General features: G+C 39.3%; 2 protein-coding genes across 2 annotated transcripts in view; one reads left to right on the forward strand and one right to left on the reverse strand.

Annotated features, from left to right (window-relative positions):
• The window catches only part of LOC150087189 (uncharacterized), a 94,508-nt gene that overhangs the window by 7,056 nt on the left and 61,935 nt on the right, over positions 1–25,517 (forward strand). The gene's annotated exons all lie outside the window — the stretch shown is intronic.
• Positions 1–25,517, reverse strand: part of LOC150087190 (nose resistant to fluoxetine protein 6-like) — a 55,097-nt gene that overhangs the window by 6,825 nt on the left and 22,755 nt on the right. Inside the window, exons 7-9 of the mRNA XM_090371270.1 lie at positions 23,148–23,241; positions 20,802–20,894; positions 15,624–15,746 (exon numbers count right to left, since the gene is read on the reverse strand). Of these exons, the coding sequence (XP_090227396.1) occupies positions 15,624–15,746; positions 20,802–20,894; positions 23,148–23,241 (310 nt within the window). The remainder of the gene's footprint in view (positions 1–15,623; positions 15,747–20,801; positions 20,895–23,147; positions 23,242–25,517) is intronic.

Consider the following 25,517-nt stretch of genomic DNA (forward strand, 5'->3'; position numbering starts at 1 on the left):
CAGCTAATGCCAGGGAAGAGAGCCTAAAAAACTTCAAGGGTTGTGTTAGGGTTGTTAAATATACAAGAACAGTAAATCTTAATTGTTTATACAGTAACGTTAGAAGTGTCGTCAATAAAATGAGCGAATTCGAACTGCTGGTTAAAACAAGTAACGCGGACATAATAGGGCCTACGGAGACGTGGTGCCACCCGGAAATTGGGGATGATGAGTTTCAGTACGGCTTGTATAATGTATTTTGGAAGGATAGGTTAGACAGAAGGGGTGGTGGGGTAATGCTTCTTATCAGAAGCAGCCTGAGTGCGACGATAGCTTTCCCGGATTCAGACGTTTCACATGCTAGTATAGAGTCTGTATGGTGTGAGATAGTTGGAAACAAAGGTATAATGCGAGTAGGAGTAATCTACAGACCAGGTGATTGTGAAGATTATGACAAAAGCCTCTACATGCAAATGGAATGGGCAAGTAAGCGTCAATGCCTTATTATGGGGGATTTCAATTTGCCTCTAATTGATTGGAGTAAATGGGAAGGAAACTCGACATGGGGAACAAAATTTTTAAATCAACTAGATGACTGTTATTTGTATCAACATGTCAGGGAAAATACTAGAGAAAAGAATATCCTAGACCTCATCATCACACATGAATCAGATGACATAACAGGGCTGACAGTAGAGGAACCAGTAGCAGGAAGTGATCACGGAGTTCTACGGTGGATGATGACGAGAGAGGTAGCAGAAGTAAAAGGCAAATTAATGGGTTTTAATTTCAGAAAAGGATATTACGATGCCTTAAGGTACTACATGGCCTCTATTAACTGGGTAGATATCGCGCAGAGAATGAATACAATTGAACTGTGGTACGCTTTTAAAACATTAATCACAGATGCCTTGAATGCGTATATACCATTAAAAAAATACTCCACGAGGAGGGTTCCAAGTTGGATGACTAGTGAAGTTGCCGCATTACTTGAGCAGAAAAAGGTGGCATGGAAAGGTTACAGAACAATAAAAAGTACTGAAGCCTATAACAGCTACAAGGTGATGTGTAATAGAGCCACAGAAAAGGTTCGACAGGCAAAGGCAGTTTATGAGAAATCACTAGCAAACAGAGCAAAGAGGGGGGATAAAGAATTCTTCACATATATAAATGCCAAGAAGAGCAGGACAAACCAGATCGGACCTTTATGTAAGGGAAAGGGGATAGTAATAAATACACCAGCTGCCGTTGCAGATGAACTCAACAGTTATTTTGCATCGATATTTACAAATGAAAAGCCTTTTGTGGCAAAGGGAAATTGTGGGAGCGAAGTTAAAAAATATGTAATTAATGATATTGAAATTTCGCAAGATTATTTAATGAAAAAACTTTCGAGCCTACAGACCAGTAAGGCTCCTGGAGTTGATGCACTATACCCTATAATCTTAAGAGAGGCGGCAAGCGAGTGCATTGAACCATTGAGGCTAATTATGCGAGCATCATTAGACTCTGGGGAGATTCCCTTGGATTGGAAAAGTGCAAATGTATCTCCCATACATAAGGGTGGCTCTAAAAGTGAAGTTGGAAATTATCGACCTGTCAGTCTGACTTCAGTAGTAGGGAAAATCATGGAGGCAATGATCAAGGGTGGAATTCAGGATCATTTGGATCGAATTGAAATTCTCAAGGATACTCAGCATGGTTTCGTAAAGGGAAAATCATGTTTAACAAATCTGGTTCGCTATTTCGAAAGGGTCACTCACGAGCTGGATTTAGGGAATAATTTCGACATTGTTTATTTAGATTTCAGCAAAGCTTTTGACTCAGTCCCACATGAGCGGTTGCTTTATAAGCTGGAACAGGTTGGAATCACTGGGAAAATCCTTAGATGGATAGAAGGATGGCTTCAGGGCAGGAGGCAGAGGGTTGTGATAAATGGCTATTCCTCAGATTGGGTTGATGTAAGAAGTGGGGTTCCCCAAGGATCAGTATTAGGACCACTGTTGTTGTTAATTTTCATAAACGACATTGATGAAGGGATAGAGGGCGTGATGTCTAAATTTGCAGATGATGTTAAAATTGGGAGAGTAGTTAATGATCACTGTCAAGCTGGGCTTCTTCAGAGAGACCTAGATAGACTTCAGGAATGGTCAGAAAAATGGCAGCTGTGCTTTAATCCAACAAAGTGTAAGGTATTACACCTGGGAAACAGTAATCCCAAAAAAACTTATTCACTTGGTGGAGTTCAACTAAAGCCAGTACTGGAGGAAAGGGACTTGGGTGTTACGATACAAAGGGACTTGGGTGTTACGATACGGTCAGACATGAAATTCTCTGAGCATTGTAAACAGGTTGCAAGGAAGGCCCATGGTGTCCTATCGATGATCTATCGAACTTTTGCAAATAGAGATAGGGACGTGATAATCCCATTATATAAGGCTTATGTTAGACCACACTTGGAATACTGTGTTCAAGTATGGAGACCGCACCTGAAGAAAGACATCGAGCTTCTTGAAAGGGTGCAAAGAAGGGTAACTCGCCTGGTGAGATCGGCAAAAGGGCGGCCTTATGAAGAAAGACTTCGAATATGTGGGTTGCAGAGTTTGGAAACTAGACACCTTAGAGGAGATTTGATTGAGGTGTTTAAGGCTCTGAGAGGCATCAGTAAAATGAATGAGGACAAAATTTTCAAGATTATACATGATGCTAGAACTAGGGGACATAAATTTAAGTTACGGGGGGAAATGTTTAGATTGGATTGCAGGAAGTTCTATTTTAGCCAGCGAGTTATAAATTACTGGAATAAGTTGCCTTCATGGGTGGTAGAGGCCGACAGTTTGGGGAAATTCAAAGGGCATCTGGATAGTACTTTCGGGTAAGGGAAGCACATAGGATGATAGGTTTAATTTCCTTTTTATTTATTTTTTATTTTATTTTTTTTATTTATTAATTATTATTATTTAGTTATTTATTTATTTTTTTTTTTTTTGTTTTTATCATTGTTTTGTTCGGATTTTTTTTTTTTTTTTTTTTTTTTGGCTGGTGCAGCATAAGCCATAGGCTTTCTTGCACCAAGCGGCCGTTACTAATACTAATACTAATACTAATAAACATTTCACCCCTTCTACTTTTTCTAAAATATTGAAATTCCATGGTTATTTATTTCGTTAACTAACGGTTCAGAATTGTTCTAATCGGTAACCTATTAGCGAGCTTATTATTATCTCTCTATATATACATAAAAAAAGTTTTCCTCCTAATTATATTTATTTGAGCCAATGGGAGAAGAGAGCGGGGCAATTACGTCACTACAAATGGCAGGTAAATATTACTTAGGCATTTTCTTATTAGATTTCCATCTGTGCGTTATATTGTTAGTACAACGTTATTATTATACAAATTAGTAAATACAAATATTTACAAAATACTAAACTATTTACAATCATACCTCTACTATATCGGGACGATGGGTCCCTTCATTAGCTGACATTAATATACAAAAAACATTACAATGGAACATCAAATGACACCGAGAGTGTTCATGTATTAGACAGTGAAGCACGTAAACGAGGTTGGTGAACGTTAAATGGAAAGAACACAAATGAGTTACAGGGCAGAATCAGACACTTGCTGTTGACAATGTAGAGCGCGTACGTAGGGCGTAATGCATAGGGCGTTGGTCTCCATAAAGCACACCAACCTGGTGCACGTGCTTCACTGTTTAATTCATGACCACGTCCGGCATCATTTGATGTTCCATTGTAAAGTTTTTTGTATAGTAATGTCAGCTAATGAAGGGACCGATCGTCCCGATGTAGTTTGTAAATAGTTTAGTATTTTGTAAATATTTTAAATATTTGTATAGTTGCTCAATATTTTAGTCCTGCTCTTTCAGATGCAACAGTATTCATCATACATTACAGAACCCAAAGCAAAGGGCCTTTTCCTAAGTGACCTATGTAAATTAATGTCAGATGGAATAATGAGACTCCTGGCAGAGAAATAAATTGCATATGATGCATATAAATTATCAGACTACAAAGAAGCCTATGGCAGTTATAAGTTAGTTTCTAATCAAGTCACAAAGGACATCAGGCAAGCGAAGGTAAATTACGAGAAATCTTTGGCAAAGGATGCTAAGAAAATCAACAAGGATTTCTTTACTTATATAAACTAGAAGAAAGGGGATGAATCAGATTGGTCCACTTGATATCGATGGTTCAACTGTTGATGATCCTGCTTAGATATCTGATAATCTGAATGAGTATTTTACATCTACATTCACACATGAATAATTTAGGAAGGAGAATGCCAGAGGTTTACAGTATTAAACTCTGCCAGTGAGCTAAACGATTTGTGACAGAGAGCAAAGTAGAGGAGAAATTGTTGAAGTTAAACATAAGAAAGGCACCTGTGGTGGATGGAATTTATCCAGTTATATTAAAGGAGGCAGTTTTCCTCAACTAGCTTTCCTCAATATTAATTGAAAACAACTATCTTTCCTCAATATTAATTGAGGAAAGCTAGTTGTAGAATAGATGTGTGGAAATTTCCCTTTAGCCAGCGGGTGGTTAATTGCTGGAACAAACTTCCATCTGTCGTTGTGGAAGTTGATAGCTTAAATAAATTCAAGGAGGATCTGGACAAACATTTAGAGGGAATGATTGTGCGAAATTGTTTTTTCGCACATCCATTATGCTACATAAGCTCATATGCTTGCTTTCTTGTATCACATGCCTCCATTACTATTACTAAAAGGCGGTAAATAATTGCATGATAATATTTATTCAATCTTGAGAATGCTGCATGGTGGGGTAGCCAATGGAAGAATAGGGATGCGGGTCACGTGGTACAAGTGGGCGGGACTATTACGTCACTACAACTGCAAAGGTAAATAATTACGTAGGTCATTTCCTGATTCGAAAACGATCAGTGCGTTCCGACAGGTGCCTTCTCCGTAGAAAAGATTTGATTTATGCCGTCATACCTCAACAGTTTACGTCGAAAAGCGTGTGCGGTATTCGGTGAGGAAACCGACCAGGGGGCGAAGTCCCCCAGGTATTATTATGACTATACTTTCTTCTTATGGGATTTTTTTCCATCCATTGACTTTCACCCACCCTATGCAATGGTACCAAGTGTATGGGGTGGGTACTTGTGTCCAATTACTGTTATTATTGTTATTACTGTTCGTGGAGGAACTACCTGACTGTCACTGTCCTGTGTTCAGGATTTGGGCTTTTTAGAGTTCCATGTAAGTGTTCTCTGAGAGGCCTATTACTGCTAAATTCCTATCGAGCTCTTTGGTACCATGTCCATGGTTGACATGGTGACTGCGATGGTGATTACTTGTTCCATTTGCCACATTTCATTGACTTCCTGTCTTAGGTGTGAATACTTCCAGATCTTTTCCTCGCATGTTTTCTGGAGGTTGCTGGTGTTAGGCACCGTTATGGCGAACAGGTAGGTAGCTATTGCGTTCTCGATGAGAGTTATGTCTGGTCTGTTGTGTGGAATCATTTTGTCTGTTATTATGGCACAGTCCCAATATAGTTTATGAATAAGGGTCTCTATTACGACCTGAGGTTCGTACTTTAATACAGTACACTTTCTTTACCAAGCTGGTATTTTTCCGCTAGCTTCTATGTATTATCCTGGTGACCTGGTCTTGTCTGTGAGTGTACTCTGTCTAGGTGATCACCCTGCATCTTGCGGTAATGTGCTGGATTTTTTCTGGGACTAGGTGACAACGACCATGTGTCATCTGTTACTCCCGGGTCCTTGGCGACGTATTTCCTATGGTTCCTGGCGTTGATTACCTGATTTTGGATGGAGAGCATGAATCCTTCGGTCTCGGAGAAGAGCCTTCCATTCGTGAGCGGTAAAAGCCATTGTATCTATGTATTTTTGATGGAGGTCATTGTAGTTTCTTCTTCGCCCATCTTTCTCTCTTTGTTTCTTCTGTCTGTGCGAGTGTGGTCTCCTTGCTGAGGTCAACTGTTGTGTGCCATTGGTTTATCTTTTTTATGGCTTGGTAGATTGATGGCCTGTTTCCTGTAAGTAATTCCGCAGGTTCTTAATAGTTCTCTTGTTCAATGACGTCAGTCGATCCTCCACCTCCTTTAAGGGATATAGTCAGTCTCTCGATGGCCGACTTCGGGTACAGTTGGCGACTCTTGGTCAGCATTATCCTGGTCGAACTCGTAATCTCCTCCATCTCAGTGTTAGTCCAATCTAAGATTACAAAGGAGTACGTTAGTACTGGGACTGCGTAAGTGTTTATTACTGTGACCATGTTTCCCCCCATTCAGGTTTGAGTTTAGTAGGCTTTCCAGTCTCTAATGATATTTCTCAGCGAGGAGGGCCTTGATATCCTTGTGATCTAACTGGTGGAACTGCATCATTTGTATGTCGCTTCCTCTGTCATGGCTTCGATCTCTTCATAGGTATTCGTCTACGTGGTAGCACAGTGATATCGTCAACCTCCTCCCCACACCGGGTGGAAAAGGCTTCGGATCGAATCCCGTCGATGACACGAGGAACTTTAATGTTTTTTTTCACTCCGTGACTGAGTTAGTCGGTCTCAGGCGTAGATGGAAAGGCTTTTACCTCAGAAACTGGAGTCTTTTGATCCATCAAAACAGGCAAATCTACCAGAGAACACACAATTTACATACACAAAATACGGGATTATGTTATGAATTACGGGTGACCCTAATATAATCATGATAATTCACCAGTATTCAGCTGATAGATTTGTCCGAATAGATGTCGTTGATGTAATCCACAGGTCTTGCATTTGTCTAGACCAAATTGCATTCTGGTGCCAGTGCTAAACTCTTCAGTGATCAGGAGTAGCTATTGGAGTTGATTCTCAGTTGTGGCATAGAGATCAATGTCGTTCATCTAGAGACGGTGAATAGGTTCTTCCTCACATGGTCTAGCTGCTGTTCTTATTCAGCATGGTAGACATGGTGCAAAACAGTACCATAGTGAGCTAAGGATATCTCCCTTGAAGATTCCTCTTCTGATTGGTCTGCTCGTGATGTCCTCCACCTCGATGGTCACCTCCATTTTATTATGGTTGCTTCTAGGAAGTGTGTTAGTGTCGGTTTAACTTTGTAGATCTTCTGAGTCTCCATCAGGAAACTATAGAGCACAGAGTTGAAGGTCTTACGGTATCCGATGTAAGCCGTGTACAGTTTGCAGCGTTTCTTGTAGACTTGCTCCATAGCTGCAGCGTCAATAGTCAAATGCTAATTGTATCCTTTACTCGTCTGCGCGGGTAGCACAGTGGTATCGTCACCGTCCTCCCCACACCGGGTGGAAAAGGCCTGGGTTCGAATCCCGTCGATGACGCGAGGAACTTTAATGGGCTTTTTTTCACTCCGTGGCTGAGTTAGTCGGTCTCAGGCGTAGATAGGAAGGTTTCCCCCCCCCAGAAACAAATTGGGGTTTTTCGTCCAGCAAAACAGACAAATCGACAATTGAACATACGCAATTAACAGACATAAGATACACATCACAGTAGATGAATTTCGTTATTCAGGTAGTCTAAAAATAATAGGTTTTTTTTTTTTTTTTTTTTTGTATCCTTTGCACGTCTGCTTACATCCCTTTTGCTGCTAGGCCATTATGTTCTGGCTCTACAGGTGGTCTGATATCTTCTTACTTATGCAGCTGGTCAGGATCTTGTATATTATTGGGAGAGAGGTAATTGTTCAGTACTTTGCTGAGTTTGTGGTGTCTTTGTCCTTAGTCTTCAGGTAGGCGATTCCTTGAGTCAGAGACTGAGTTGTGTAAGGGTGCCTTATTATCAGGGGGGAGGATATTCATATGTTGTTTTGGCGGACCCCAGGGTTCGCGCCATTAGCTGCTGTTGTACATCTTGTGAAGAAGCTTGCGCCAAAGCCGGGCATTTGTATGTAGTGTGTTGAGTGTGTAAGTGTAATGATATGGTCTGCTCTTGTGTTGGCAGCTGGCTTTTAGCAGGTGAAAAGCAGCACCACCCTGTCACTGCGTCCCACCCCCATCTGCGCCACATGGCGGCGGCCAGGATCTACTGTCGTCTTGCTGCATCTACCTAGGACAAGTCCCAAGCGGATGCCAATAGAGAAGGAACAGAATAGGTATTTAAGACAGGAGAAATATGTGAGAAATGGTTCAGGGAACGTCATATCAGATGGATCCATCAGATAATAGTAAGAAGAGAGAGAGAGAGAGAGAGAGAGAGAGAGAGAGAAATCACTTCCAGTAGTTCTTCAGTCTTCGACTTGAAGGTGAAGCCATACTTCATTCTTAAAGAAAATAACAACTTTAAAAAAGGTTCAATTCTCAAAAACAATGACATTTAACTGTCATAAACATAAAAATCAATTCTTAAAACACAAGATAATCTTCAACTGGAAGAAGGCAAGCTATTTACAAATATCAATTCAGGAGAACACCAACTCCAGGGGACTTGTAATTTCAAAATGAATTGTAAACTCTGGCTTACTAGTAATGAAAAAAAAAAAAAAAAATTATTATACTTATAAAATTTTGGATACTATACCTAAATACAGTTTAGCTAAATTCGGCAAACATTTATTGAAATACACGAATAATTTGAATAAATAGAAACGGATAATTAATTATTTAAGAAAGTGCGTAAAGGCGAGGAAAGAGAACTTTGACCCAGAGAAGGTGAAGACCGTTTTCCTCGAAAAGGCCGAACCTGAGAATTGTGCGGCGAAACGGAAAGAAAGAGTTTTAGATCGTCAATGGCGAAAGGATTAATCTAGGATTAGACAAAAATAAACATAATTTGGTATATAAGGACTTGAGTAGTGGGAAAATGAGTTGGTCTTTCGGGTAAAGCTTTGGTGGTGTCTAGATGTTGTGCAGTAGTTGTGTACCGGGGGGGGGGGGGTAGGCCGAAAAGGGTTTTGGATCAGTGAAAATTAGCTGAGTATGAGCAGAGCACGCTAAAAGGGTTTTGAGCGATGTTGGACGAGCCGTAGTTAAGTATACGCGAAAGGTTATGAAAACCAGATGGTCCGCTAGCATCCGAGTCCAGTCTGATAGTCCTAAAAGGAAGAGGAAGCATAAGAAAGGGATCCCCCGAATTGCAAGTCCCAGAAGGGAAAAATCGTCCTTTGATAAAGGAATTGGTCCAACCTGGCGATGGGAAAAAGTACTGTAAGTACATACCTCAACAAAAGCAGCGGATGTCATGTCCACCCTATTATTGAAGCAACCATTGTTGTGGGATTTAAAACTTTTTTTTTTTTTTTTTTTTTTTCACGTTCTGACCTGAGCTGGGGCTCCCCAGACCAGGAAAGTTCCTCTCTCACACTATATGTTTATTTTATTTATTTATTTTTATTATTTTTTTAATTATTTATTTATTATTTTTTTAATTATTTATTTGTTATTATTTATTTATTATTATTATTATTTTTGTTGTTGTTGTTTGCATCGTTGTTCTAGCAATTCATCCTGGATTGGGACTTCCCTGGGCCGGAAAGGTCCTCCTCTTTTCATCTTATACAAGTTTTTCTTTCCTCCCTGGGAACTCTTTCTCCAGGGAGGAGGGTGTGCAGATAGCAGGGGGAGACCTTGCCCTCCTTCTGCTAGGGACGGGTACCTGTAGAAGTCGTCCAGGTGATCACTGCTTCCAGGTAGCCAAAAGGCCAAAACACAACATCACACTACAGAACACACATATAAGCTCACAAACAGTTTTTCTTTCCTATCACTTTCTCCCGTGCGGGATGGATGAAAAACTTTTTTTTTCTCTCTCTCTCGTCTTCCTTTTCATCTACCTTCTTCCAACCTGGGATATTTCTGTGTGGATTTGTTTGAAAAAATAAAATAAAATAAAAATTATTTATCTATTTATTTATTTATTTATTTATCTATTTATTTATTTATTTATTTTTATTTTTTTTATACGACACACACTGACCTTACCTTGACAGAGTCTGTAAAAACTGAACAGAGCAACGAGGCGGAGATGAACTTCTGTTCTAGGTGCCGCCCATACAAAAATACAAAAATAAAAAATAAAATAAAATAAAATAAAAATGACAAACGTTGGCAACGTTCACATACGTCATAGCCACAGCTTCAACATCAAACAATTAACCACGCAGTTTAATATACATGACTGGCAGTACACGCCCTCATGTTCCACACTCAAACTGTCAGTTTGACTGATGAAGGTTACCATAATAACGAAAGCTTTTGTATGTATTTAATATATGTGCGTTTTACAATTAGTATTAAACTTGTCATTATTTATTCTGTCTTCCGTTTCGCTCTGTGCCACACAATAATCCACAATAATAATGAACTCAGAGCGCACAGGCCTCTCTAATCATACTGGAAGTACACTTTATTGATACTATCTCTTGTCCTGACAAGAGAAATTAAACCTTAATTTAAGAACTGTGTGTTCCTGCTAAGAAAAGACTCAATTAACAAGTGTAATAAAAAGGGGAATTTTATCTTATTTCTAGGAGAAAAATGGCTAATGAATTAGCAAGGACCTCTTGCTGAGAACTGTATTTATTGTAAACCGTAGTAATTGTGTATACAAAGAAAAGAGAAAGGGGTTTACATGTCATAAATAACTTGCTTGTGAAGTTGAAAAAACACGGGAAAGTTAAATCTTATTATCTGTAGTAATAAGGTATAACCTCATGCTTGAAATTTTTATATTAAACTAATTGCAAATATAATTGTGTCTATCTCACTTTCCCTTTCACTTTATTCTAGTTTAACTTAAGATCCCTGGACACCTATTTATTACACTCACGTTCCATATAGCATCTTTCCATCTTTAATTTTGATAAAGCAACATAGTACGCACACAAGATAAACATAGTACTGGATAGTACGCACAAAAAATAAACAGGATAGAGAGTCCTCTGGTTGGGGGGTTCGTTGCCTTCCTTCTCCTATTATCTGATTTTCCTGTAGAAGTTTCTCAATGTCCTCGTGGATAGCACAGTTAGTAGAATCGCCGTACTCCCCCACACCGTGTGAAAGAGACTTGAGTTCGAGTCCCGGTCGATGATGGGACGATTTTTGTGAACATTTTTACAAAGTGGCTGAGTTAGTCGGTCTCAGGCGAGGGTAGCAAGGTCTTTTCTTCTGGAAACTAAGGTTTTTCGTCCAGCAAACAGAAAATTGCCCTCGGAACACACAATTTACAGACAATGTACACGGAGCAATATGATCTTAGTTGCTGATGCTCCTAAAAATTTACAACAGCATCAACAAGGCTCTCTGGTTTTCATCAAAAACCCTGTTGTCTGTTTTCCTCTGGCACTCTCCTACTAACAGCGAAGTCTCTTGCTGAGCTTCTGCATGAGAATGTTCAAGACCTTCTGCATGAGAGTGTCAAGGTATTCTTCGATCCTCTGATTATAGGTGACGTGTTTGTTGTGGATGTTATCTTCCTTGAGAGTGATCTTCAATATTCTGATTAGCTTCTTACTTCTGTTATCCCATTGGTACTGTGTCACTTAGTCTTGTTTCACTTTATCTCTGCTATCTTCTGCTGCAGCCAGGCTGGTGGTTCTTTGTTGTTTGTTTGTTATTTGGTTTTTAGGAGCATTAGCAACTAAGGCCATATTGCTCCGGGAATATGCGGTGGTCATTCCCTGACCTTTCCGCTTTCTCCGTATTTGGTAGTGACGGGCTCGAACCCCGGTCTAATCAAGAAGCGATACTTCTTGATTAGACCTTATGTGCTACGCACTGCTGCTCCTTCCCACCTGGCTACAGAGGCGCGGTTCTTTGTTTTTGCGTTGTGTTGTTCTCTGGTTTCTCATTTGTTCATCCTAGTGACTGCTACAGCAGTAGAGTAAATGGCTGTGCTGATGGTGTCTAGCGTTAGTTCATTGTTTTTGAGATAATCTGCTATTATTCGCCTCTCGAGGTGGTCTTTGACTTGCCACTGGATTCTGTTGTGTCTCTGCTTCAGTATGGTGTTGGTCTTTGTAGGATTCATTCTATCGAATTCTGGATATCGCGATCTTGCCTATTTCCACTTCGGCTACTCCGGATTGTAGTTCCTGTAGTTGCTGTTGCTCCTCCAATTCTGGTTTCTTTATGACCGTATTTGATGTTGTTTGCAGTTGGTCACCGACATCCTGCTTATTTTTTTCAAAGATTGCAGGAGCTGTCAGGTTCTTTTTGATGATGGTCCGTCTCTGGTCTGCTATTTGCTGTTCTGTGACCTGGGCAGTCGGGAACCGTTCCAACTACTTGGTGTGTAATTTCTTCCTGCACACTGTCATATGGGTGTCTAGCTTCATTACTTCATAGTATGCTCGCGTGATAAACGTATTCTTTTCGATGCTCAACTTCATGCGTTGGCTTTTTCTTCCTTTCTGGGTAGTCACTGGCGCAGTTGCGCAGAAAGCTTCCAGTTGGTTGGACTTTCCATTCCGTTGTGGTAGTCATATGTGTGTGAGAGCACTTCTTGCTCCACTGTCTTCCTCGGAGGTCTGCGCATGTAGCACAGTGGTATCGTCACCGTCCTCCCCACACCGGGTGGAAAAGGCTCGGGTTCGAATACCGTCGATGACGCAAGGAACTTTAGTGAGCTTTTTTCACTCCCTGGCTGAATTAGTCGGTCTTAGGCGTAGATAACAAGGTTTTTCCCCCAGAAACTGAGGGTTTTTTCCGTCCAGCAAACAGGCAAATCGACCAGAGAACACATGCAATTTACGGACACAATACACATGGGTAGTTGAAATTAAATTTCCTGGTGACCCTAATAAAATAGGTTTAGTTTTGTCTTCCTCAGAGACTGTCTCCGACTTTGCGAACAGACCCGTCTGCCTAAGGCCTGAACGTGAGAGACTTTATCCTGCGCTACACTCGATGCAATATGTTCAATATTTCTACTTTTCATCTTTATCTAGCTATGGAGGTAGACCTGTTTTAGCTTTGGCTTCCAGTGGTGGTTGGTAGTTATGGGAGCAACACTGACTGGAGACACCCTCTGTCTCAGCCGTTACTTCCACTTTGGGAATGTAGGTCCGATGACTGTACTTTCGCGAATTTTTTATCCTCAGTTTTTCCCTTCGCTGTGGGATTCGAACCCGGGTCCATGATATTGCAGTCCGGCGTCGTAACCGCTGTGCTATCGCGTCCTTATTATTTTAATTGTGCAAAGATAACGTAAAGTGTCTTTGGAAACCGCTTATTTTTTGAGTAGGGTAGTTTCTTTTATCGGATCGTGATTTTCGGACTACACTGCTGCATCTGGCAAGTAGCTGATTACAGACAAGTGAAACCGACAGGAAAAAAATTAATATTATTTTTCCACATAATCTCCTCAGATGTCGGTACGTTGTTTTTTTTTTTTTAAACGACCTGTAAGAATTGTTATCCTCTGTTTGCAGAAGTCCGCTCTTTGGGTTCTACAACCAAAATTCAACTGCATTTATTGTCGCTTCAAATATCATGGGTCTCATGACTGCCATGGTATTTACCGAATGGTCCAAGAAGGCATTTGAACAACCTCCCGCTTCCAACCAATTAGCAACAGAATAAAATAGGAAGAGAATAACTGATCACCTTCACCGAATCGTAGACAAAGAAGAATCCGTTTCAAACTTACTAAGAAAGACACCTCTAACAACCATCACAATTACCAAAGAAAACCTCATGAAAGTCATAAATAAACTTCCTAATAAAGCAACTGTTGGTCCTGATAACTTCCCTCTTTTCATGGCAAAAATCAGCAGCCCTTACATTATTGAGGTGCGGCATAACACTTTCAATGAAATCATTCAAAAAGGTACTCTCCCCTGTATATGAAACAGCTACGTAGTCAGGCCCATTCCCAAAATAAAGAAACCAAAAAACGCCAAAGACTATAGACCCATAGCCATAAGTTGCACCATCTTGAAAATTTTCAAGAAGATTCTTCTCTCAGCCCTAGCCCAACGCTACTTCGGGCATAGTCCTCTGCGCCTACACTCCGTCGTATCTGGAAGATCAAACGTCACAAAGCTCCTTGAGACCCTTTTCCGGATGCAGAAAGTTCTCAACAATAAGAAACGATATTATAATATCGATAACGGCTCTAGAACAAATTTTATCTTTCTACTTCAAAATACAAGGCAATCTCCTGAAGATTTTATGTAGCATTCTGAAGGAAAGACGCCTCATAATCCTTAATGACGATTTTATTGCCCATTACTCCATTTCGCAGGGAGTGCCACAGGGAGGCGTTCTCTCCTCACTGTTATTTGCTGCAGCTCTGGAACCATTTTTTGCATCCCATAAAGGCAACTTTATTACATATGCTGATGACCTGAAATTCTTCGTCAAATCTAAAGATCTACAACAAGTTAAGCAAACAAATCGACAAGCCAATAACACAATAAATGAACTGGAGCATTACCTCGACTGTATTGGACTACGTTTAAACCAAAGTAAATCCGCCCAGATGACAATTACAAAGAAAAAGAGCAGGAACGATATCTCTATGCTGGTAAGCGGATGCGAAGTTCCAAAGGTTAAATCGCACGTAGACCTTAGCCTAAAATGGGATGAGGGACTAGCATTCTCAGAGCACTTTGGTTACATCAAAGCTAAAACATATGCAGCGCCTTGGGCTGCCAAACAGGAGTTAATTGGCATTAGAAACCCAGATCTTGTTAAAAAGTATATCTTGAAATGTATACTTCCAATCCCACTGAATGCGTCACAGATTTGGTCCTCTGCCCCACCGAGTAACCTGAAAGCGTTTCTTAGTATTGAATACTGGCTCTTGAGATGGCTGAACAGGATCTCGAACCAACCCTTTACTATCTCTAGAGCCATTCTACTTTCCAATCTCAGCATTCCTCCCTGGAAACAGCCAATCAACACAAGAAATATTTTCACATTAGCCCAACTGCTAACAGGAAGATTAGACGCTCCCAGTATTGACGGCTTGTTTCACTCTCGTCGAGAAGCCACAAGAATTGGTGAAACAAGACATTCTCTTCAAAGCAACTTAAAAAACCTGGACAGCCTAAGTCGCTTTTTTCCAGCACACGCAACAGAACTCTTCAATCAACTAAGAATTGAACAGAAAAAGCTCTGTAACGAAAAAGCCTACAGATTGCAAGTCTTTGCCGACTCCTATCGTCTCCTGTAACTAGTGCATAGCCACTCGGCTCAAAAAAAACTATATATTCTCGGTACTCTAGTTGCCAACCTAAGATGATGTCAAAATTTTAAAAATTTTATGATATTCAAAGATGCCAAAAATGTAAATATTCTATTATAAAATCATGCATTCCAAAATTCTGTATTCAACCTTTCAGGGTGAAAGTCCCATGAACTTTGTAACCTTTTGCTTGTGGGTCCCCTTCACACTTTAGAATGTAACTCTCACCCTTCTAGCCAAATGGCTGTCCCAGGGGTGTCTCTTCAACAGAGAAATAAATTGATAATAATAATAATAATAATAATTTCATTCCTTTCGAATAATTTTTCATCAATCCAAACTTACAGAAGAACAAAAGTGCTATCTGTGATGGTAAATCATGAGAAAATATCAGGAAAAATTTCAAAAAATGAACATTAATTTCAACAGTGCTGAAGTATAAATCATCTTGAGGAAATGCACCGAAGCTATTTCTACTTACTCTGGGTCTGGATGAGAAAACAACATCGTTGGCGGATATTCGTTGTAGTATGTGTGCAGTCCCACAGATATAATAGAGAGAATAATCAGCACGAAATTCACAGTCATTCCTAGAACAAATGACCTGCATATAAAACAGAAAACTTCAATAATAATAGTTGATAAACAGTTTTTATTATCATAATTAGCATAATTCAAGAAACCAGTAAAACTCGTTATTGGTTTCCATTTTGAGTTGAAATAGCACGATTCAGTCAATAACTCACCTTTAAGATCCGGATCTCATTAAAATTATCGTTATCTATATCAGTATTATAAAGTATCCTTTCAAAAATAGCCAAGGCTATTTTTGACAGTTCCATGAAATTCTACAGAAGTGGATAGTTTGGGGTGATTTTTTTTTTTTTTTTTTTTTTTGGGATATGAAGAAAAAATTTCGCTTCCTTGCATCATTTAACTCGATTTTATTTTTAATCGCGCATTAGCAACTATGGCTTTTTATTATCAAATCTGATAATACAAAGTATTTCAGTAAATTTTAACTCATAAAAATATAGAAGAATAAAAATACAATATAAAGACTAAAATGAAGCGCACTGTATTATTGTATATACAAGTTAATACTCCATAAAAATTTAAACGTAGTTGATAAAATGTGACCGAATTCATATGGATCAGTCAAATGTGTAACAGCAATAAAACAAATTTCGTGACTGGCAAAGTTACCACAGTCAGGTAAAATATGCTGTAAAATTAAAACCGTGTCCGAGGGATAATCAGCAGAAAGGAATGTGTCAGATGATTGTGTCCTATGCGGATTCGAGCAAGGACACTTCCTCCTTGTGCATCTCTGCACACTGGATTGCCATATTTCAATTACAAGCTCGATCCGATGTAGTTTGCTGGTCTTGAGTATGCTGCATTCATGGGGAATCTGCTCAGAGAGTGTTTGGAAATACAGCAGCAGATCTTATGGACACCTTTTGACTTTTTACTATGGATTTCGATTCATTCCAATATGTTCTAAATGGTGATTATTTCACACTTTGGCTAATGTTCTAGTGATAGCAATTTAATTTACACGAAGATTGCTCAATTGTTCAATGACTTACTTCATGAGAGGAAGAAGAACCAACAAGGACACTAAGTACAGCTGGAAGTCAACTGCAAGATACCAAGCGTGGCTAACACACTGCAAATAAAGAAAACACGATCATTATTTCTATGAATTAAAAGCAAAAAGTATGGTAATTATTACAGTATTTAATTATTAATAATTTGCTATCTATATGCATCCCGACATGTTTAGACAGATGCTTGGAGGGAAGGGGGTGCAATAATTAATAAGTAGGCCTTTCATTAGAGGAATTCTGCACACAGAACATTCAGAGCAATTATAAAGTGCTTCCATATTTAAAACTGGTATTTATTGAAGTAGTATGTGAAGCCTGAAAGGCAGGCCTCCACCCCTTTCCCTGTAAAATCAAGTCTTTGCATCCGTTGAAAGACTGTCAGATCCGACGTGACCCCCCCCCCCCCCACTGCACACTTTATTTTGTTGAAAATTTATACTTGTGACAGATCCATCCTATGGGTGGATCTGTGATAAGCATAAACTTTCAAATCTGTCCTGGCGAAAACGCTGATGGTTGAAGGATCCATCCATTAAAGTTACAACATGGTGTGCATTTACGACATATGCCATTTCTGGTCCCTTCTTTCTTTTAAAACTTTTAAGAACTAAGGCATTTAAGACTGCACATTAACTGCATAAGATATCTTAACCGATTGTGGACAGAAATTATCCCAGATATGAATGTTGTTACTCAAAAACATAATTTTAATGCAAGATGGTGCAACCCTCCCCCCCATATTGGCAATAATGTCAAGGAACTCCTACGGGAGACGACACAAAGAGTAAATTATCAGTTGGCATTTTCCACATCCCTGGCCTCCAGTAGACTTCTAGTCGTGGAAATATCTGAAATACAGTGTTAACAGAGATTTCGCTTCAGCTCTTTCAGATTTGAAGCGCACAACCATCGAAGAATAGTGGACATTTCATTGGAAGTTTTTAAGATAGCCGTGGAGAACAAAATATCCTATCTTGATTGCTTATCAGTAAATAAGAGTTGACACGTGGAGATCTAAACGTCAATGAAGATATGTGAAAAATTTACCATTGTGTTATTTTTCTCAATTAATCACTTTGCGTGTTTCCTGTCGGTTAAATTTCTAACTAATTTTATCCGTTAAAAACAAAATTCCACATTTACTGATACCAATGCAAAACCCATTTTTCGAATACGATCTATTTGAATATTGAAAAATATATTTAAAATATGCACAATGCGGAAGAAACAGTTGATCCAAAAAAGTAAAGCACTTAAAAAGCAATCTAGAACAGGTTGTTTAATAACAGAAATCCTTCGGTCTGATTGTTAGTTTAGTAGATCCTTGTCTAAATCAGTTTTGATTTATGATCCCGCAATGCCACATATACCTATTTTGCACTGAAATACTTTTCTAGACTATCTCAGCCATGCTTCTTTGTGTTCTCTACCCTTCTTTAAACAGTTGTCTTATTTATTTAGGTGCCCGACGATCACGTGGATTTCTGCTTAGACAAAATATTAAACAGAAATCCAAGCGATTCGGATACAGGGGGAAAAAAATCCAGAGTCACATAAAATAAAAAATATAAACCTGTATTTCTTATCTTGATTCTTTTTTTTATTATTATTTCTGTACTTGTCTGGTATACTAATTGCGGAAATCAATTTGTAGATGCGTATCATGCAATCTGCCTTATCCTTGACCATTATAAATAGATAACTAGCACTACCCCTTGCGAAAATTTATTTCGCAATTGGTAGCAGTTTTTCTCTAGATGCCCTAAAGAAATGTAGTATCAATATATACGTGTAAATATATTCAGGATTGGTCTTTCTAAACGATCCTGAATACATTTGCAGAAACACGAAAAGGCGTGTTTCTCCTTTGCCGCAAGGTACGTTCAACACGACCAGTCAGAGTCATTTTGACTGCGACATACTTCTAAATCCTTAAATTACTTACCTTAAATAACCTCAAAAAAAACAAATAAACTTGAAGTTGATAACGATGACCATAAAATGATCAGTTCTAAACGTATTAAACGTGACGAATGGCAATGAGTGTATGAGCTCGCGTGTGCAACGTGGGGATATACAGTGAGCTGTGATGGAATCCAAACGATTAGTTCTTCTTTTAAGGTAGACAGTATTAGTAGAGAGTTTCGCAATTGCTAGCAGAGTTTTATTATTATTATTTAATTTTTAAAATTTTTTTTTTCGAAACAAAGGACACGAGTGTGCCAAAGTGCAAACTGTTAATCAGTTAAATAGTTAAAGTGCAAATTGTTAATCGGAAAAAAATGCCTTATCAACTTAGAGTCATAGACAATTGTTTATATAGCAGTTAACATCTTCCTGTGGTTCCAGCTATGAAGTGAAAGTTTAACTGTTCTCGTCTGTAGTACAAAACTGGCCCTTTCCATAAAATAAAGCTATTCGGAATTTTTAAATTTTAACAACTTTAATGCACACCAAGGAAGAAATAACTTCAATTTGGGACCACTTCCAGCCCGATCGGTTAAGCCTATCGTTCACACTGACGGAGTAAAGAAAACGGCTTCTGTATTAATTATATAGGGCTTTTTTTTTTTCTTCTGGCTATTAAACTTGTGATACGAGAATATAGTAGTACGATTTTATTCTCCTTTCTTCCCCCAAATGGGACCGGAAGGAATGAGGAAGATTACACACCTTGCGTAACTGAGTTGTCCAGAGTAATATTTTTTCCTCAAGAACAAAGAGAAATTCAAGCCATTCTTCGACTATGTGAGAACAGGGTAGGAGCTAATCGCCACTTTAAATTCAAAAGGAGCAGATAGGTTAAGGATACTGCCTTAAAAAATCTGCAGTTTCAATCTGAAGAAGAATGATGTTAGACGGGATGGCTGTGGACCATCTGGGGTGTCTGTAGACAATCCTGGATAGTTGCAGAGCTGAAAGAATTCAATTTTGTTTTTTAAAATAATAAACTAACAACTTTCAAACACAATAGAGAAGATACAAATTCGTTGTAATTTACTCTTTATAGCATTGGAAAACAGTCAGTGTTTGATTACCCTGAATTATAATAAGACTTCAGTACGTAAGACTGTCATACCCCTAATCCGACTCTGTAGAAGTTATTTATAAACAGAAGATTTGTCCACCAGCTCTCTCGACAAGATTCTGTTGTGTGATCAATCGTCTGATGAAATATAGGACCGGATCCCATCCACGGCAAAAGCATCGCAATCCCCACAAAAGTCATCTGAACCGGAAGCAGTCTAAAAGATTTCGTTATAATTAATAAATAATATTGGAATAATTATGTAAATGATTTACATAACTAAATTAATAATAAATATTTAATGAAATTAGGAACTCTATAAGTACTTCTTCATCTCAAAGTAGATGTAGCGATGGCTGTCTCTTTGCATCTCTTTAGCTGAATGCCCTCGTGGGTAGATGGAATCAGCTGATTCCATCTACCCACGGTTGATGGAATCAGAGTCCTCCTCACATCGCGTGGAAAATACCGGTGTTGAATCCCGTAGATGGCGTTAACAATTTTATAGTCCTTTTTTAAAATGTAGCTGAATTAGTTTGTCTCAGGTGAGGGTAGTTTTTTCTCCTGGAATTTCGGGTTTTTCATCCAGTAAACTGACCACAGAACACACGCAATTTACAGACATATTAAATATGTTGCAATATGGCCTAAGTTGCCTAAAACTCTGCAACAACCTACACCTAACAACCATAGTTTAATCTACAGCTGGGCGATTCAACTAATACATATTAGTGTCAGAATACCGAACACATTTTCAAAGTTTGTTTTACTATGGAGAGAAAACCCGATACCCAAATAAAACCCTCAACAGTTCTAATTTAATTAATGTAAATCCTACGTTTAAAGAATGGTTTCAAAATCTACTAGGGCCAAGGCCCTGTTTCAAGAAATAGGGAAAATAGGGCTAATGTCATTTCCCTGGATGACATAGAAGAAAATAAAAAATCGAAAGTTCTTAATACATTGCAATGGAAAAAATTTCAGTTTCAAAGATGAGCATTTAAAATGAATTATTTACCTCCATAAGCGATGAATGATGAAAATACAGATGCTGAACCGCTTCTTGTTTTTCACAACAGCATTCGTAGTGACGTACGTCACAAGGAGTCCACTAAAAAGCAAAAAAGACAGCTCATTCATTTTTAATTAAAATACTGAAATACGCGCAAAATATATATTTTAAATAGTTTTACTGAAAACAGGAAATATTTTATGCACTGACCCTTTTGTGGTGCGCTATGAGGTCGAATATTAAGGCATTTCTTAAAATATAATCGCATCGTCTCATTAAAATGTAGTGACCCATCTCTCTCGAAATTAAGAGAACAGAATGAGAAAGCAGAAATCCTTGAGAAGTTTAAAACTGTTCTGTAAGGAAACCCCTTACAGAGCTTTGCAACAGTTTCCGTGTAATCCGAAAGCAGCTATTCCTGAAAGCGTGCAAAGCCAGTACACATTTGTTGGCTGCTTGCCATTAAGTGTGTGCCCCCAAAATGATGCTTCTGTCATTTCCAGTAGTGAATTAAATAATTCTTCACCCATTCTAAGGAGATTTATCTAAGGTATTTATCGATTGTTTTCAATAATATATCGTACATGTTTATTTACAAATAGAATAAATGTATTAAAACTGCTAAACGAGATTTTAAACTGTGTTAAAAGCATCAGATTATTATTACTTTATTTTCTCCTTACAGAATTTCTTGCAGCTACTGGAGGGTACTCGTACCAACTACATAAGATGGTTGGTTGTGTTCGGTTACTGTTATTATTATTGTTGGTTGAGGAACTCCCTGACTATCCTGAACTGGAACGTATTCCGCCACCGAAATCGACTGGCCTCACCATCCACTTGAAGACTGCCCTGATCGGTCGGTCCCAGGGGTGGGTCCCCCCCCCTGGAAACTCGGATTTTTTGTCCAGCAAACAGGCAACTCGAACACACGCAATTCACGAATATAATATACTTGGTAGATGAATGAATCAACCATAGAGTGGCATTTATTTGTTTATAATTCCAGAAAATGAACAACGCTACTGAAAGGTAGAGAAAGGCTTTTCCAAAAAATTTTGAAAGGATCCTCGAATTTCCCGGATGAAATCAAGAACTCCATTCACCAATTTTTTGAGACATTACCTTTGATAGGTCCAATTCTTTATCGGCTTTAAATTCTTCCAACGTGTAAGCAGTGCCTAGACTTGTGTCGACCCCTGGCGAAATATTCAACTTGGGCCCCTCGCAAAAATAAATTAAAAGTGGAATTCGCAAAATCGAAAAATAAAGGAAACACCCAAAAATTATTGAAATCATAATTATTTATTTAAATTTTAACGACTAGTACATTATTTATATAAACTTAAAAGTTTTCACATCATTATCTTACCATTTTTACTTGATAAAAATTTGTCTATAACGTCTGATGCTTTTATATCTTTTAGTACCTCTTGTTCAATTGATATAATGTCCAATCCATTAATTCTTTCTTGGCCAACTGTTGCTCCTGAATATTTTAATCATTTTGAGCCTTGAAACTCCTGTCTCCAGATGCAACCGTAATTGTCAACGTTAATAATTCCGAAGAGAAATGATATTGGGATATAATTGGACTAAGTTTTTTCTTGAATAAATGTAATAATTTATTCAAGAAAGCAATTTTTTTTTCCTTTTAAAACATGCAACAAAGATTGGATTTCTTGACATAACTCTCTGGCATCGATGTCGCTGCTCCTGTTTCGCCAGTGAAACAGGAGCCCTTGCCCAAGGCAGTTACTAAGGTCGATGTTGTTCATTTCTAACATTTTTAGGATAGATTCTGTTAGTTCTTTCCCTGAGGTACCATGAGCGGCTAAAGTATCCCAAGAAATATTCATATTTCTTTCGATACTTAGAAATGTGAACATTTTGGGTTACCAAAATAGGCAAAAATTTAAAAATTAAAACATCATCGGAATCCGGACCCCTACATTCCCGGGCCCCGTACGTCCGTACCTAGGTACGGCACTGCGTGTCGTTAATGGATATCACTTCGTAATTGCCCCGCGATAAAAACTTGAAGATTGCTGCAAAATTCTGTTTTGAAAATATGACGATCAATAAGTTAAACCTCGCCACGTTGCACTAGCTGTGCATAAAATACTACTGGGGAATAATCGAAGATCTGATATAAAACAAATACTGTCGGATATGTGCACTCTTACAATCGAAATCAATTTGGGTTTCATTCCAAATCACCTTCCGTGTGCTTCATTACATAATTCTATCGTACGTCTCATAAGGTTTCCTAGTGATTATTAAAGTATATTGTTTTGTATTCTTTCTCTTCCCCTCTTACACACACATCTGTTCTTCCCTTCGGCAAAATACCTGATGAAAAAGAAGGTATCCACAACGACTGAGGCATTTAGGACTACTTGAAATGAGAAATCTCTTCCGAAATCTATAACTGCTTGCAGGCTTCCTGAAAAGAGAATGAAACATTGATTCAGAAACTGTTAACAAGTTTACGCTAAAACACATGAACAAATAATAACACAAGGACTGAATCTGTTGGATATTCACTCGGCTTTTAACACCCAATTACCGCTTCCGGTGCTTGAACGGGTTATATCATCTGGAAAGACAGAAAATGGCTAGAAAGGTGTAGATGATTGCATTATAATGCACATTACGTCTGTACATGGCAGAAGCAGCAGGTGCCTGAAGAAGTGGCCTAACCCGAGGAGCAAGATTATACTTGTTCGTGGCCAACTTTTAGAGCCAAAACTCCACCAAAGAGAATGGCTTCATTGTATTGGGAACAGCTGATTCACACACCCCTTCTGCGTATAGCAGTGGAGAGAACATCGTATTTCTGATTACGTCTATTGATTATTAACATAACAACAACTGCTGTTTGGCGATCCAACGGAGACGACCGACACGCACGGAGAAAAAAATAACTCAAGTTAGCCATTGAAAACGTTTTGGGCTAAAGACCACCCCAAGGTCATAACGACAAGAGCTTGCTGCACTGCGAGCACCTACGCGCTCCAGCTCCTGGCGAGATGCCTTCCCCTGGACTTGGAGATTGCGTGCTGGGGGTTGCTGTACCAACAGTCCAAAGATAAAATAGTCTACCATATAGGATTCACCACAGACCCAGCAAACTCCAAAACCGTGGAGAACAGACGGGTTTTGCAACAAGTGAAATCACTAGGGCAAAATCGCTGAAACCTCACTAACAAAGGTTCCATGACTAAGAAGTTTATACCGGATGTCGGACAAGTTTATCCACTCTTCTCAGCCTAGTTTTCGCCCGGACTCCAAACCACCTACCTTTTTGACCGGACATGGCTCATTTAGAAAGAGGCTATATGACTTTGGAATCTCAGCTACTCCGCGGTGCTCCTGTGAACAGGAGGAGTCCTGGGAGCACCTAGTCTACGAGTGTGACCACTACGAGGACCTCAGATGTCAACTATACACCAAGATTCACTCGCTTTTTCGAAACCAGGAGGACATGGTTCTGCAAGAGGAATAGACCTATAAAGCATTCACACTTTTTGCGCAAAATCTATTCACAAGACAACGGACCCTACCCTCCCCTTGGGTGGAGGTATCCCAAAAGTTCACAAATCCATGAATAGGACAATATCAATCACGAGACAACAGCCATCCCTCAATGGCCCATAGTAATGGAAACACAACTAAGACTCTGACTCAACTTGGTCAATGACACCACAGAAGACCGAAAGAACCTCATCTTGCCCTGTTGGGCACCTGTACTAAAGGTTGTTGTTATGTTGTTATTTTGGTTTTTAGGAGCATTAGCAACTAAGGCCATATTGCTCCGGGAATATGCGGTGGTCATTCCCTGACCTTTCCGCATCCTCCGTATTTGGTGGTGACGTGCTGGAACCCGATCTAATCAAGAAGCGTGTGCTACGCACTGCTGCTCCTTCCCACCTGGCTATGGAGGCGCCTACCTGTACTAAAGGACTCCAAGGTTGTCATATGACTCAACATACACTGTTTCTCTCTTGAACGGCGCTTTCTTTCCCCTCCCGTGGGGAAAGGGGGCTTTGCCCCTCACTCCTCCCCTTCCCCAAATCTATTCCCTCTGGTGGAGCACGGGCCTGCTCCACTGCAATCGCGGGCCATCCACTCTTTCTGCTCCTTACTTTTTTTTCTTCTCTCCATCTTCAGTCTTCCCACCCCCCTTACTGTTGACTTTCACAGCGTTTTCAGACCCACGCATCCAAATTTAACTACATCAAAATTTCTTATCCGACCCATTTGGGCATATAGAAAATATTATTTCAGTGTATAGCCCCTCACAAGCTTCTAAATTATTCTAACAAACGCTAATAACTAACCGCGAGCAGCACTTTTTTTTTTTTTTAGGTTCTAGCCACAGAAATCCTAGAAAAGTAGGTGGCAGGACCTCCCAGAGTACTATATAGGTAACACCCGGCCGGCTTCCCCGTGGCCAGGTATAGTAACGTCGGGTCACATTAGGGGCCCGGCGGCTAACAGGCAGGATGAACAAAGGCACAACATGCTACATACCACATGACCCATGTACTTTTAAATCCCTGGCTTGTCCGGTACAGTGTACATACGCAGAAATGGAAGAAATCCCAGGAGCCGTTAGACCCAAATATACCTGTACCAATAAGATCAGTGTGCTTGGTAACAACACGGATTGGTGCACAAATTCCTGTTGCTGCCAGAATTAGTGTACCACAGAGAGCA

Source organism: Mastigoproctus giganteus, chromosome 4, assembly GCF_048544385.1.
Source record: "Mastigoproctus giganteus isolate SK-2022 chromosome 4, ASM4854438v1, whole genome shotgun sequence".
In the NCBI taxonomy this organism is placed as follows: Eukaryota; Metazoa; Arthropoda; class Arachnida; order Uropygi; family Thelyphonidae; genus Mastigoproctus; species Mastigoproctus giganteus.